General features: G+C 40.9%; 1 protein-coding gene across 9 annotated transcripts in view; it reads left to right on the top strand.

The window, feature by feature from the left end:
• MAP4K4 (mitogen-activated protein kinase kinase kinase kinase 4) overlaps nt 1-15,529 on the top strand; it is a 164,323-nt gene that overhangs the window by 121,336 nt on the left and 27,458 nt on the right. For 4 of the 9 annotated variants that reach the window (XM_088051370.1, XM_088051366.1, XM_088051369.1 and 1 more), the window contains exons 13-18: nt 5,537-5,698; nt 7,796-7,882; nt 8,546-8,785; nt 12,081-12,242; nt 14,204-14,434; nt 15,359-15,465. In XM_088051370.1, coding sequence (XP_087907496.1) covers nt 5,537-5,698; nt 7,796-7,882; nt 8,546-8,785; nt 12,081-12,242; nt 14,204-14,434; nt 15,359-15,465 — 989 coding nt within the window. The remainder of the gene's footprint in view (nt 1-5,536; nt 5,699-7,795; nt 7,883-8,545; nt 8,786-12,080; nt 12,243-14,203; nt 14,435-15,358; nt 15,466-15,529) is intronic. The other 5 variants (XM_088051373.1, XM_088051368.1, XM_088051372.1 and 2 more) reach the window with 3 other exon arrangements.

Here is a 15,529-nt window from a genome sequence, read left to right as displayed (position 1 = left end):
AAGAGATGGCAGTTACCTGAAAGTTTTGTTTAATCAGTCCTGCTTTTTAAAATCCGAAATAAAAGTGACAGTTTCCACAACCACAAGGCATGTAATGTAGATTGTATTACTGAATAAGGTTGCATAGTAAAACATGTAAAATTTGTAAGATCAAAGCTTTTTACCTTGTATGGGTCTGTAACCTCTGTCTGGTTCCCTCAGAGGCATAAATAGGAATGGTGAGTTACAGAAGTTTCCTTTTGCAGGTGATTGTGTGGGCATATTGTTCATAAGTGCATGAAAATAAGACTCACATTTAGCTTTCAAAAAAATCACACTTAGTTCATTGGATCTTGTGTTGAAAGAATGTATGATCCCAAGTGATTTTTAACAAAACAGCAGCCAAAACAAACTCTTTCAGATGGGGGAAGGGTGGTAGACACAAATTTAGATAAACGTCAGTGTTGTGACACAATTGAAGGCCAAAATATTGAAATGTTGTCACTTTGTCCTTAGCTCACCCCCCTGTTTTGATGAAGCCAGTAAACAATGAAGAGCTTGGTAGTGGGAGTCAAGATTAGTGTCAGGCATTGAAGCTCAGGGTGTTCATAAATTCATTGATATTTTTACCAGGTTTGCTTTCTTGTAATTTTCACTTGTGTAAAATATGTATGCATATGCCTATTTAATATTCTTTGGTAGAATTTTATGCATTAGATAATCTTCCTTAACAAGTTACATATACTTCCCCCCCTCCTCACTTCTTAAATTAAAATTGAGGTCTTGTTCTTACAATGCTGGCACAGAGCCTAGACAGTTTTGACCGAGACTGTAACAGGAACGGTGTTTAGGACATCTGCCAAAAACTGTAATTCTCAGCAGTATTAGAGAAAAGATTACTTTTTAAAAGGCATATAGGTGACTTCTAAAAGTTGTTGTTGCAGGAACCTTGTAGTTTGTGTGTTACTGAGAAGGTGAAAATGACATGCGGTCTAACTACAGAAAATTACTTGAGAATTTTGGGAAGGGGATTTTGTCCTACCCCCAACCCTCCTTTAAAAGACATACAAAGACTATCAACTATGTAGGTGTTTAGATAGTTTAAACAAGAAATCTGAGCTGTGCCTGGGCTGTTTTAATGTGATTCTGTTCGGCAACATGGAGACAACTGCTGGGTATAGGAAGGCATTTCAGTTTGTACTTTGCAAAACTGAGTCTGGCTCAGGAAATTCAGAATTGGCTGTGGTGGAATCCCATTCTCTGTGGACAGCTTCATTAAATGGTGTCTCTGTCCCTGGTTATGAGAACCTAAGATGGATGTTTTTGAAGTGGTAGGTTATAGCTACACTGGCAAGTAGTACAGTCCTGTAGAAGCAGATAGTGGAGCACAATAATTAAAGTGCTGAGGACCTGAAAACTTCATATGTTTAAAGACAGGAGGAATTCCTTTGGACTGGCTGAGGTCTAGACTCTGTGCCTGCTTGTGGTTGGAGTGCATCAGCCTTTTTAATTTCATCCAAAAGGTGTGGTTGGCACTCCAAGACATCTTCAAAATATGAAACAAAACTGGATAAGTGGAGATGTTTGGATGATTCACTTCAAAAGAGCACTCCTGATCTGAACCAAGATGCTAATATAGGTGTACCTGCAGGCAATTTTTGCCAGGGCTTTATTTCTTTTACAGAAGGGGAGCTTATTCTTTTCTACTTAATTTGAGTTGCTTGCAGCTTGGATTGGTACTGAGTAAGAAGTTCTACTTCTGGTTTATCTCTAGTGTGGACAAAGCAAAAATCTCTTTATTAATCTTGCCAATTCGCTTTCTAAGCTGATACCAGGCTACCTAATTCTTTGTGAAAGAAATAATTAATGTAGGTATCATCAATCTTCTGAATATGAGACAGAGTAATAATATTTTAGGAATTTAAAATTAAAGGATCTGTATCTATCTCAAGCATTTCACTTGTATGAATGAGGGCCTGAATTCTTTGGTGTAGAACTGCATGTGTAGTTGCATTGCCCCCTCCTGGTAAATCATGCTGTACTGCATGGACTTCCAGTTTGGAGATGTCAGGTTCCATTATGAGATCATCATCATTGCACCCTAAAACCAGATAAGGAGCCAGGGTATTGACACTGTAATTTCTGTGTGGGCTTTTTTAATGTTGTTTGCACAGTAAATGCCCATTTTGTGAAATGCAGTCATTTGAGGCACTATGGGCTCTGTCAAAATTCCATCAAAATAATGGACTCTGTCAAAAATACTGTACTGAACTAAAGAAGATCTGCATATGCATCCATAGATTCAGAAATCTAGATCCGTACCTGCTGTTTATTGGACAACAGTGTTCTATGTTTGTAGTGCATGACAAAAAATTACAGTATCTGACAATCACACAGACTAAATTTTGAAGGCAAATTTTTATATGTAGAAATATGACATTGGTTTTAACTAGTGGTTTTCCCTGTCCCTCTCCTGTCCTTTGGGCAAGTCTAAGGAACACATTGATCAGGGCTTTGGTGTCCTCATGGAAGAGTTGCTAGAGCCAGTCAGGAAGGCAGTCTTGTGCCAACAGATGGATGCAAGAAAGTCAGCTATAGGGCTGGCTCTGAAGCCAGGATGGGTCAACCCAACTTGCTACCAGCCACCTTTGGCATTGCTTTGACAAAATGTGGACTAGGACCCAAAAGATGGTTGTTGGCACTGTAGGTTTCCTCTCCCTGGGCAGGTTAAAAGTCAATTCCACTTTGTTAGTGACCACTGGTTTGATGCTGAGGTTTCGAAGACCATGTGCAAAGAAAGTGAAACCTTTCTTTTACTCTAGGGCTGGGAATAAGGGGATCATGCAGTATGTTTGTGCAGGCTCTTGCAGTGCTGGGTACCTCCCCACTCACCCGGCAGGAGGCTGAGGCAGTGTCTGATGGGAAGGTGGAGGTGATGCTGAGAAACCTGATCTCCCTGCATACTTTGGTGCATAGACAGTACCACATTTGTGAGATTTGACTTAAATCCCTTTTTTTCCCCTACTCTTTTGATGGGTAATAAATATCTGCTGATGTGCAGAGTTAGGTATCTGGATGAAGGTTTCATTAAAAATCTCATCTTTTGACAATTGTTTATTTTGTGCTGCCATGGGAAACTGGCTCTATTAATCAGTTTGTAGTTTATTTTTCCTCATATTAAGTTCAGTTATTTATAATAATTGCTGAATACTTCTGAATTAATTCAAGAAGCAATGAATTTGCTCGTCTTCCTTGTGGTGAGAATGATGCCATCCTAAGATCTGCAATATATCTACTTAACAATGTCAACACAATATTGTTTGAGTTGATAAATGTGCCTATTATATTAACCAGTCAGCAGTGTGCTGTCTCTTGCATCCTCAAGGCAGCAGAATTATTGTACTTCACATCTTAGTTTTCTTAGACAAAAGCCTGTCAGACTTGATTAGCCAAGAAGGACCTGAATATATTGACTTAAATGTAGAAATTGCTTGACACTGATGCATATATTCAGAAATAAAAGTGCCTACTTAATCCTTTTACAGTGCTTAAAAAACGAGGGAGGGGAAGCAGTGAAACCTATGAAATGCACCGCATGCCGTAGCTGCCTTGCAGCACTTTTGCTATTTTTATATCTACATTCATTGAAGAGAGCTGGCTTAAACACAAGTGAAAAGGCTAGTAAATGGATTTAGTTAGAAGAGATGCAAGAGCAAGGAAGCTGTGTTTCTGAGAAGATACAGAAAGTGTGGGGGATAAAAGAGCTTATGTCTTGTGGCACAGGAAGGTGGTAGTGAACCCAGGATGATGCTATGGGCCAGGAAGGAGGGCATGATAGTTACAGTGTGGGTGTATTTCAGCAAGGGTCTTCAGGAAAGTCACATCTTCCCCCAAAATGTAATTAATGAAAGAGAATTGGAAAACAGCCTGTATTATTTAAGTGCTACTAATTGATGGAATCACATAATGGTTTGTGTAGGAAGGACCTTTAAAAACCATCCAGCTCCAACTTCCCTGCCATGGGCAGGGGACACCTTCCAGTTCTCAAAGCCCCATCTAGCTTAGCCTTGAACGCTGCCAGGGATGGGACATCCACAATTTCTTTTGGCAGAAAAGCTCAGAAAACCCCAAGAACCATCTTTTTTTTCTCCCCTAGTGTTTCTTCTCCACTGTCACGTCAGTATAGATTCCAGAAGATGGAAAGGCTTTTGATATTTCAGTTGCTTCATAGTAATGCAGTAAAATGTTCCAAGCAGAGAAAGCTCATCCCACGAAGTAACACAGCAAGTGTAGATTGGCCTTTGCTTTTTCAGTAGAACACAACTATGAAACTCACACCAGTAACTGGATTTGTGAACCCAAATTAAAGCTTAGTGTGAGTGCTCTTTCTTGCAAGACTATTTGGAGTGCCTTGAGACAGGCAAATCTGTGGCAACTTCACTTCAACAAAAATTGGGGATTATTAACATTAACATAAATGTGATAAGGAATAACCAATGTAGGTTTTAGTTTTTGTTCTTGGGATTAAATTTTTGTGTGCTATTTTTTGGTTTAAATTTCTTCTATATTTTTTACCATATTACAGAAACCTATAAAGAAAGTAAATGTAGTGATATTCCCAGCTGATGGTTGAGCAGGAGACAGCTGGGTCTTTTGACACTTAGGCAGTTGTGGGAGGCTGCCTGGGATTTCGAGGTAGGTGGAGTAACTAGATGCTTATGCTGAAGTGCAGGAAGAGTTGGTCACGACTATACGGGCATTTAAAATGTCTTCTCTGAAGTGATACATGGTGCTCCATAGACATAAATGAGTCAGTTCATGCTTTCTAGAGGTGTTTTCCAGGTTTTTTCAGACTTGAGCAGACCTAATCAGCACCAGTTTGTATTTGGGTCATGTGTGGAAGCTTATCTGTGTAAGTGTAAATCCTACTTCAGCTACTTTTCCTCTTTTACATATAGGTGCTTTTGATGTTCTGGGAGGAGCTGAGGTGCTATTGGTCAGCCCTCCTTCTCTCTTAGGCAAAGTTTTAGGCAGTGCATTAAATTAAGCTTGATTGTTGGGCCAACACTACAAAATTCTTAGCAGACCATGAACTGTTTTAAGAGATAAGCTACTTACAGAACGTTCAGATAGTTGGCATCTGAGTTAGCTGATTCAGTAGGGCTGATCATTCCCTTTTGGCAACATGTAGATTGTTGATGTCAAGAAAGTTGTCATCTCTGAATTCAATAGTTGTTCTCAGATTGGGATTTGTGTTAGCCTCTCTTGAAGAGAGGAGTGAGTTTCCACACCTCGGTGGTCATCAGGAATATGGTACATGACTTTGTGTGTGTGCATGAAGAAACCAGAGAGTCTAAGTGAGGCTGTTTTTAGGGATAGATGTGTGCTGGGTATGTGTTTAGTTTCCTGGTAGAACACTTGCATAAAATGTTTTGTCACTCAGTTGCAGAGCTTGCTAGTCCTGGTAAATCCCGCTCTTCACCATAGAAAACAACTCCACCTCTTTCTTTGATAACAACAAAAGTAAAACTCTGTGGTTTCTTTTCCCTTTTTGTAGCAACAAAGAAGAGAAAGGGAAGCTCGAAGGCAACAAGAGCGTGAGCAAAGGCGGAGAGAACAGGAGGAAAAAAGACGTCTGGAAGAAATGGAGAGGAGGCGTAAGGAAGAGGAAGAGAGAAGAAGAGCAGAGGAGGAAAAGAGGAGGGTAGAAAGGGAACAGGTGAGTCCGTCATACAGATATATGTGCAATAGGTTTGTTGCTTCTAAGTTCTAATTTAATTTTTTAAAAAGTATTAAGCCTAAATCAGCTTAGTAGCAACGTAACACTAACTCTTTCATCTTTGTTGTTTTTGACAGCAAGTGCACTAACATAGGATTGTAGGGCTTAATGGAAAATTCTGGCAGCCTTAATATTCTCTCAAAAAAGAAGTCTTGTTGCAGTACTCATTCTAAATTCAGCTCGTGCCCCTGGGCTGGACTAAAATCACCAGAATTGGCAAAATCATCACTGGGGCTGAAAACTGTTTCTAGGCTTGTCTTGCTGGATCAGTGGTTCTTGCAGGACATGCCCCTGTTCAGATGGCCTCCCAGGAAAAGGGCAGCTCTGTTGTGTGTCAGCTTCTGGCACACAGAATTGGTCATTGGCATGAACTTTGAATACTCTGAATTTGAGATGGAATCTTTGAGCTGCAGAGGATTTTCCATTCTAAAATTTCAATATGTGATTTCCCTCTCTTACTCTGTTTAAAATCAGTAATGTATGACCATTCAGGCAACAAGTATATTTGAAGTTATGCCAGTGTGGCTTTAATACATTGAAAGTACAACTGAGAAACCTGTTAAACTGTGAAATTCAGCTGCTATATTTATGCATGAAATCTGCATGTTTTAAAATCCTTTAATAATTTTAATCAGGATGATAATCAGAGCATACTTACTGTGCATGCACTGAAAAATACTGATCGCAAATAAAGGGCCAAAACTTCTGTCCTAGAAGCTGATTGTTTGTAAATTTCCCATTAACTTCAGGAGTGCTGGGTTTGGCGTGGCATACCTTAATTTTTTCTTACATTAATTCACTGTATTTGAGATCATTGATTATTGTGTTACTGGGAAATTTTATTGTGTTTCGTGTATGTTTCAAAGATTCTTGAGTCAAAAGAAGACTAGCCAATGGGAATAAATCTATGGAAAATCTCTAATTACAGCATAGCAATTTGCTTTTGGGCAGACACCGGGTATTCCCCCAGCTGCTTTTTAAACTGTTGAAATGCTAATTACGCACAGTGCCAGTAATGACAAATGGTTAATTGGTGTGGCCAAGCTGAACCACTCAGAATTTTTATTCTTTTTTTTTTAGAATAAAAGCCATGTTCCCTCTTAGAATTTTTGTTATCTCAAACTGTGGCTCAGCCAATGTGCGTAACAACAGTACGGTGTATCTCATCAGTCTGTCACAAGACTTTCTATAACTCCCATCACTGTATCACTGATCCATTAATTTCTTTATGCATACACTGTAAATGTGTGCGTGTGCTTGTGTGTGTGCGCATGCACATGTTACATACTTCCATTAATTGCATGATAGGATGTTACCAGCTTGGGTTTGGTGCTTCAGAGTTTGAGTTCTTCAAGGGGGTAGGTGAAGCGATGGGTAAATGTCTTGACCTGTTGAGGCTGCAGGTGAAGAGATGTATAGATGGCAAGAGCAAGCGAGTTTGGTTTAATATCTGTTTCCTGGTTGATGTTTGTTTGTGTCATAACCATCGCATAATTCAGCAAGGCTGGCAGTGTTTGCTCAGGAGAGGCATCTGGTGAGGGGAGCAGGGGAGACTCGGCAGGGCAGGTCCCAATTGCACTTGGCAGAGCCCGTTTGGGGGAGCTTGCTCCAGCTCTGCCTACACTATGCCTGGCTCTAGCTGTTGCTAACAGTTCATCGCACCAGTGCAACACACTAATGTTTAATACAACTTGCATGTGACTTTGTATTGGCTGTGTTGAGTCAGACTTGCTGTGTTTTAACTTCCCAAAACCTTCAAGTGCATTTTGCTGCTTCTTGAAACCACTTCCAAAATACATAAATGAGCTCTGGCCTGTGCCGGCAACATTTGCAGGAGTGCAAATTTCAGAACAGAAGGGGCCAAAATCTAATGTTCAGGAGGCAGGGCTTCCTAAATTGTTCTGCAGGCACTAATCCATCCTGAAGTGCGTTTCTCATTAAAGCTGAGCTGGGGAAGTAGCGTGTGGTGTTCCACCCAGGGGGTTCTGATGCATTCCTTTTGAATAAATTTATTGCTGGGTAATTTCTATGTGACAGGAGTATATCAGGCGACAGCTAGAAGAGGAGCAGCGGCACTTGGAAATTCTACAGCAGCAGCTGCTCCAGGAGCAGGCCATGTTACTGGTAAAGCACTGTATCTGTTTTGTTCAGTAGCTATAGGATCCATTTATCCGGCCAGTCCTAGGCTTCCCTCAGTCGGGCACAGCTGCACTGACAGTATGACAACAAAGGAGCTTGATTAAAAGGCCATTTATGCTAGTGTTGTGGGCTGACAGGCACATATGAGAAGTTCTGTATGGTCACACTGCTTTCTGGGCAATAAGAGGAGGCTTTATGTTAAAGTGGAACAGTTCTGGTGTGGTGGTCGAGTTTCTGAACAGACCTTGGCATTCAGTGAAGAACTAGAGTGCTTGTGTTGCAGATCAAAAGCACACATGATATGTAAATCCACCCCAGGATACAATGGCCTAGTGTTGGTCTAAATCATTGTTTTATGAACTTTACACTGGATTTAGTATAAACAACTCTTTTTTTCCCTTTAATAAAAATCAGTTTTGACATAACTCTGCAATCATATCAAGCTTAGCAGTACACTCATGACTTTCCCACATATGACACGAGTCATATGGGTCTAACTTAGCTCTTGGTTACACATTAACAATGAAATAAACAAACAAACAAGAAAGCAACAGCAACCAGAAAAGTGCATTTTTAATGGGATTGGTAGGGACATGTCCACCTTACATTCAGTGTCATGTCTTGAATTCCTCGCCCGTTCTCTCAAAGGAATACAGATGGCGAGAGATGGAGGAACACCGACAGGCAGAGCGACTCCAACGCCAGTTGCAGCAGGAGCAAGCCTACCTCCTGTCGCTGCAGCACGATCACAGGCGGCAGCAGCAGCAGCAGCAGCAGCAACAGCAGCAGCAGCAGCAACAGCAGCAGCAGCAGCAAGAGAGAAATAAACAAAGCTATCATACCCCTGAGCCAAAATCCCATTATGAACCTGCTGAAAGAGCACGTGAGGTAAGTCCTGCTTGTGAACAGGAGTCTGCTGTCTGCTTCTCTGCCTGCTCTTCTGCTACGGTATAGTTGGAGGCCAACGCACCACTTGTAAGGGGCAGGATATTTTAAACCGTTAGTTACTCAACGCCCTAGGTTGGTTTTCAAGCCCTAGGGCAGCTTCTGAGTACTTCAGCTGCAATCACTGGAGTTCAGACCTTTTGAGGTGTAAAAGTTGGAAAAAAGGTCTGGAATACTGCAGACTAAAGGGGCCTGGTTTTGGAAGTATCACGTCAAGAAGTTATGTCTGCTTCATCAGACATGTTTTCTTAGGTAGCACTGGTGCAGTGCTCTGTGTCTCTGGCAAGTACTGGTGATCTGAAATTGAGAGGCAGTTGGAAAGCACAAACCTATGATGGATGTTAACACTCAGCATGTGTTTACACATTTGGTGTTCTAACTTACACTTTTCAAAATTTCCTTCTCATGAACACAAGCCTGAATTTCATTAGTTTCATTTTTGAAATGTTAAGTATTCTCTTCTGAGATGATGTCCCACTCTTTGGAAGCTCTGTGGTGCTGCCTTCTTTTACGTCAGGCACTCACAAGTTAATCTGAAGTGCTGTTGCTTTCAGTGAGTGGTCCCCTGTTTCCACTGGCCCATGAGTAACATTGCTGAGCAAGTAAACGCCTCTTTGATGTATATTTGGCTTTCTTTCAGTGATCTTATGTTTCCCTTAGTAGCACCATACTACCCACAAACCACCAGACTGGGCAATGTTAGTCAAAGCTCTTACTGACATTCATCAGCTGCATGTGGGAACTAGGTAAATATATTTTGGAACAAGAACAGAAAATATATTTAGGCCTGCTAAACATGATAAAATAGCTCTCAGTTCAGCTTTATCCAGCAGTGCTTCTTAGTCTTTGAAGTATTGTTGTTTGGGCTTGGTGGACACAAACTCATTTTATTCTAGATGCTGTTGTCCAAGTTTTTAGTAAACCATGTTTGTCCTATTGCATCCATTCTGCTTAATGGTTGAAGTATCTGATATGTCATTCTTACTTGGAAGATGTTCAGGCTTGTCTGGTATGTGATGCTGCAGACATGGAACCAGCCCTCTTGTCCTTGTTGCATGCTCTTGGCCCACCTCAGTGAAAGCATAGTGCCAGTCTAGCCCTTTCATCCAGCCTGAATGCTGGCTGGGATTTGGAGGAATGCAGAGCTGTATCTGCTTCATTTTCCTTTCAGAGCTGAAAACCAGAGAAACTCAAAAAGATTCAAGTGTTACCTCCTTTAGGAGAACCACTGACTCAGCTGTTTTCCTGCTGTAGTTTTCTTTTGTGTTTGCTCTAGCCTGAAAGAGTAAAGACAGAAAAATTGGTTAGTAGTCCAATCTTCCAAGAGATTGTTGTGTCATAGTCTTTTTATAAAGTATGATAGAAATATAGCCATAATGTCTTGGTACCTGGCAGTGGGAATGCCACCAGTTAATCCTAACAGCAGGCATTAATGGTGACACCTTTCTTTACATAAAATAGTGAATTGGAATGAGTGTCCTGTGCCTCATACTTTTGTCCATACTGCTCTCCAGAGAAAGTGTCCAGTGTCCCCCTACAGAGATGCTGACCATTGAGATGGTAAGCTGAGGTGGACTAACCTTCCTGACTGGCGAAGTTTAATGATGATTAGTTTTTTTCCTCATTGCAGTAGCAATGAGGATATAAGGAAAAGGACTTCTAAGACTGGCTTTGGAAAAAAGCAGAGAGCTTAGAACTTAGTACCAGTTTCAGGTCCAGACAGTCAGATGACTGGAATAAGACCTGTTTCTATACAGGAATGCACTCTATCTCCTTGCCACTTGTCTGGTTTTGAGGACATGTCGCTCATGCAGTTTATGTGCTTTGTGGAAGAAACTTGCTATCATCTACAGCTAGAGATGTGAAAACCTGTTTCTTCAGACAGAAGGACTTGAGGCTTTTTCTTATTCTATTCATAACAAGGAGTCTGGCCTGTTTTTTAGACTTTAAAGAATGGCTCTATGAAGTTGAACACAGTGGTGAAAATGATTGTGTGGTGAAGATGCTTGCCTCCTTTATTGTTGTACTTCCCAAGACATGGTGTGTTTTGTGCAGACCTTACAGAAGCTTGTCTGCTTGTCCCTATAGGCAACCTGATATTATCCTCAAATTTTGGAATGCAGAGGCAGGTTGGGTTTGTAAAGGAGCCCACCTGAGGCGAGGAGTCTGGAAACTTGCCTGTCTTCTGGGAAGCCATCTCTCCAGACTATCACTGCTAGGGAGCATTAGGAAATCGTCCCAATACTGATTTTGTGCTCTGGGTACAAGGGTTAAAGCAAATTAAATCACAAGCTTCCAGTTTGATCTTTGGTGCTTTGATAAAATACTGGCAGTTTAGCATTCCTCAGAGGCAGCTTACCTGGCACATGCTGCCTTGGTTCTAGCAACTGCGAGGCTATTTCTTTTCTGCGTGTAGCCTCCCTCCATCTCTTGTCCTTCATGCCTCTCGCTTTGTTTTCAGTGTTGCAGCCTTGAAAGAGGTGATGTTTCTGCATGGGGACCTTGCTTGATGTTCTTTTCAGGACTGAGCACATTCTGATTTAATCTTCCCCTCAGCAAGCTCTTGAGGTTAACATAAGATCAATTCTACAACTTCCTGAGAACAGGAAACAAGCTGATGGGACTGTCCACAACAGCCTTTGAGTTTGTGCTGAGAGAGTATTTGATGAGAGAGATGATGATAAGTCCTACACTTTTGTACTTAAAGCTGAACAGACTCCAGTATTGCCTGGTAGAGAAACATATCCTCCTGTCTCTTCTTCTGTTGCTGAAGAGAGAAGCACAGGAAAGCAGATAATCCAAAACCATTGGTTGCATAAGGTGGGCAGCTGAAGTAAGGGATAGCAGTGGGAAATGTACTTCTATATTGTTCAACGTCTATAAACGTTGTTTCTGTTCATGTATATCCTTTTTATTATCTGTGAGGAAAGTACTGATGGATAATTAGTCTAGGCAGAAAGAAGGCCCATAATGGTCTTTCATCATATTATCTCACATCTTGCTACCTCCTATATCTCCTCTCTTCCTGGTATGGCTTATTCATATTGGCATACTTGGAGCTTTGGTGTAGCTCCCTCAGTGAACTTACAGTGCTGGAAATGTGGTAGGGAAAAAATCCTGCCAAACCCCAAACATACTTGCTTTCTTTGTGCTAAAGAAAAGGTGGTACTCCCCTTTGTATTTCTACTGTAATTGGTTTTACTGACTCAAGGCTTAACCTCCATTTATTTTGGCTTAGGTGGAGGAGAGATTTAGAAAAACTAATCAGGGCTCCCCTGAAGCGCAGTCTAAACAGATGGGCAAAGTGTTGGAGCCACCAGTGCCTTCAAGATCAGAGTCCTTTTCCAATGGAAACTCAGAACCTGCTCAGCCTGCCCTGCAGAGGCCGATGGAACCCCAGGTAAGTGCCCAGGAAAATCTTGGTGAGCCTGGATGGAATGCAGAAGTCCTAACATGTTTCCTTCAAATTTTCAGGTCTTTGCACTTAGAAAGTGCCCTTTTGTAAAGGGTAGTACTGTTGCACAGCAGTACAGCTGTTACTGCTTATTCTGTAGATTTACTCCTTGTCTATTTTTGCTTATTTTATTGATAAACTGATGTATTTTTGGTTTGGGTTTTTTTCATGTTAGAGCTAGGCTAGACTACAACTGTTGTATCCTGTTATTATCTGTGCAGCAGTGACACAGTGGGTTAAATGCAGGCAAATGAAGTTGAAGAGCATTTTACAGTTCAGAATTTGCTCTGTGCAATGTTTTTACTACTAAAAAGGATGCTCAGGAAAAAGTTGGTTTTTAAAATTCTTGCAGAAAAAAGCTAACTAAACAAGTGGGTTTTAATAGTGTGAGCACTGTTTCAAAGAGTTGGCAAAACATTTCTAAGAAAAGCAGGTTTGTTGTCAGTAGGCCTGTAGTTCCTAAATAAATCTCCACCCCTGGAAAATCAAGAAGAGGTTAAAACCACTGCATGCTAGCCATTGTTCTGTTGTTTGCTAACGAAGAGCCTCCAGATCTCGATATCTGATCTCATAGGAGTTACAGCATGAATTGGAAAAGTAACCTTTGTCTAAAATTTAGGTATGCTAAATTAAAAGGTAGAGTTCTACATTTAGTTCCTCTGTTTCCATGCAGAATTTTCTTCTTTCAAATAAAATCTGTTGATGACAGTGCAAGCTAAAATCATCCCTGATTGTGACTAGGTATTGCCACTCTTTTGGACAACAGGAGAATTTGAACAGACGGAAGAGTGGGAAAAATCAGGACAGAACTTCATCTCTTGCTCATTATTTCCTGGCTTTTATTCAAACCTCTATGACTATTTCAAAATATTGGACTTGTTTCTTCATACTCTGTGCCAGTTACTTTAAAAGTCTGTGTCTTTCACTCATATTAAGGATAATCAGGCTCTTCAACAGCTGTGTGTATTAAAATTGAGGAAATAATAATAATATAAAAACAAATACAGTCAGCCTACTGAAACTGGGATTGAAAGCAAAGTTTTGCTTAATCATTAGGTGTGAAAACAGCGTGTTCCTCAATTATGACCTTTCCTCCTCCTTAGTTTCAGAAATTAACTCTGTAACACAGGCTTATGCACAAAGAGGACGTAGACTGAAGGGTCAATACGGATTTCAGTGGAAATCCTAATGGAGTTTTAACTCCATAGTCACTGTTACACCTTATTAATATGTGTAATGGAATATGTGTGCATGTGTGTGTGTACTTTGTGTATAAATACGTATATATGTACAGTATATGGTACATATATGGTGTAAGTATAATATGCATTGTACATATGTATACTATATACAATATATATTATCGTTTTTTATATATATTGCAGTATCTGTAAAGGAATAAAGGCTTTCTGTTACGGTCTTTCTCCAAAAGTTTCAAGCTGTATCCAGTCCCTGAATTTATTAGGAAACGTAAATGTCTGTTGGTTTGCCCAATTTACAGCATTCTTTAATTTTGTACATTGCTCCAATTGGATGTCCACCTCAAATTTCCCAGCCCATTGTGAGACCTAGCCAAAGCCCACTGAAGAACAGAAAGTGACTTCTGTCTTGAGTGGCCTTTGAACTCAGGCTCATGGTGCAGATATTGGATCCCCTTTTCCTCTGGGCACCAGTGTACATGTATGTGGAGAGCGTATCACACAAAAAAAGTGCATATGTGCTGTATTTTCAGTCTGTTACGTTCTTTGGGCGCTTGCCTTGCTTTTAAGTGCATCAGTTCCACCCCACGCTTACCTAATGCCATAACCAATTTGTCTCTGCCTGCCCCACCTGCCTTTATTCTGTGTTAATTGGAAAGCTGGTTATACTGAGCGCATTGAATGTTTTATGTTTTGTTTTCTTGTAAGGTACAGTGGTCCCATCTGGCATCTCTCAAGAACAATGTTTCCCCTGTCTCGCGATCCCATTCCTTCAGTGACCCTTCTCCCAAATTTGCTCATCACCATCTTCGTTCCCAGGACCCATATCCACCTTCACGCAGTGAAGTGCTTAATCAGAGTTCTGACTCTAAGTCGGAGGTACCCGACCCCACCCAAAAGGCTTGGGCTAGATCAGACAGTGACGAGGTGCCTCCAAGGGTAAGGAGTAGAAAGACAGATGTGTGCTATTTTTTTATTATTAATTACAGTTTTCTTAAGGATTTGATACCCTGGGCACTGGGAAGACCGTGCCCTAGTGGCAGTACTGGTAACAGTATTTTGGAAGGCAGATCATAATGTAGGTATTCAGTCAATGGGTTAATGATAATCAACCTGAAGTACAATATTGAAGCTTCATATAAAATCGGTAATTATTTATAGAATGCAGCTATTTCAGAGAATTTATTATGCAAAGTTAACAAATCATTACCATATTCAGGAAAGAATTCAAAATATCGCTGAGGTTATTGCTCAGAGTTAATATTCCTCTTCATCTGTTCACAACCCAAACTATGAATCATACACTTATTTAAAATTGAGATGGATCTGAACAAAAAGGAAACATTCAATATATTTCCTACTCCTCTCCCCCTTACATCCCCCCTCCCATTCACTGGGATTTGCTGCTTCTGAGTATATTCTTGCTCCCCCCCCCCACCAGTCTTTGCCTTCTGCTGATCCATTCCTGGGCATTTGTTTGGTTCCCTTGAGCTTATTCTCCTAATTCTCATGCTGTTTCAGCAAATTGCTTTGTGCCTCCCCTGCTTCAGTTGAAGTGCCATATTCTTTTCAAATGTCTCAGTAGTTGGGAGGGTAGCGGGGCGTGTACGTGTTCGTGTGATAACCGTTAAACGTTATTTAATGTTAAGACTAAACTTTGAGTTCTATTCAAATTCTGAACAGCATCACAACTAAGGCTTTTGGATTTGTGGGTGTTCGTTTATTGCTTTTGGTCACTGATGCTAGCTTGTACTTAGAATGTGTTGTTAGGATCTTAAGAATATATTCTGTGGCAGGAGAAGTTTTATCTTCCTGTCCTCTCTGTCCTTTTCAGAGGTTTAACAAAACCTTTTTTCTCCCAAGGTACCTGTGAGAACAACATCCCGATCACCTGTCCTGTCCCGCCGTGATTCCCCACTGCAGGGCAGTGGGCAGCAAAATAACCAAGCAGGGCAAAGAAATTCCACGAGGTTTGTAAGCCTATGTGTCCTTGCTTTTCTTGGATTGGAAGGAAAAGGCTTAGGGGAAGCCGGG

This window comes from Pseudopodoces humilis, chromosome 2, assembly GCF_049639895.1.
Source record: "Pseudopodoces humilis isolate 2021_Gansu_Grassland_sample_001 chromosome 2, ASM4963989v1, whole genome shotgun sequence".
NCBI lineage: Eukaryota > Metazoa > Chordata > Aves > Passeriformes > Paridae > Pseudopodoces > Pseudopodoces humilis.
The sequence above is the reverse complement of the archived record's forward strand: the minus strand, read 5'-3'. Positions and strand labels throughout refer to the sequence as shown.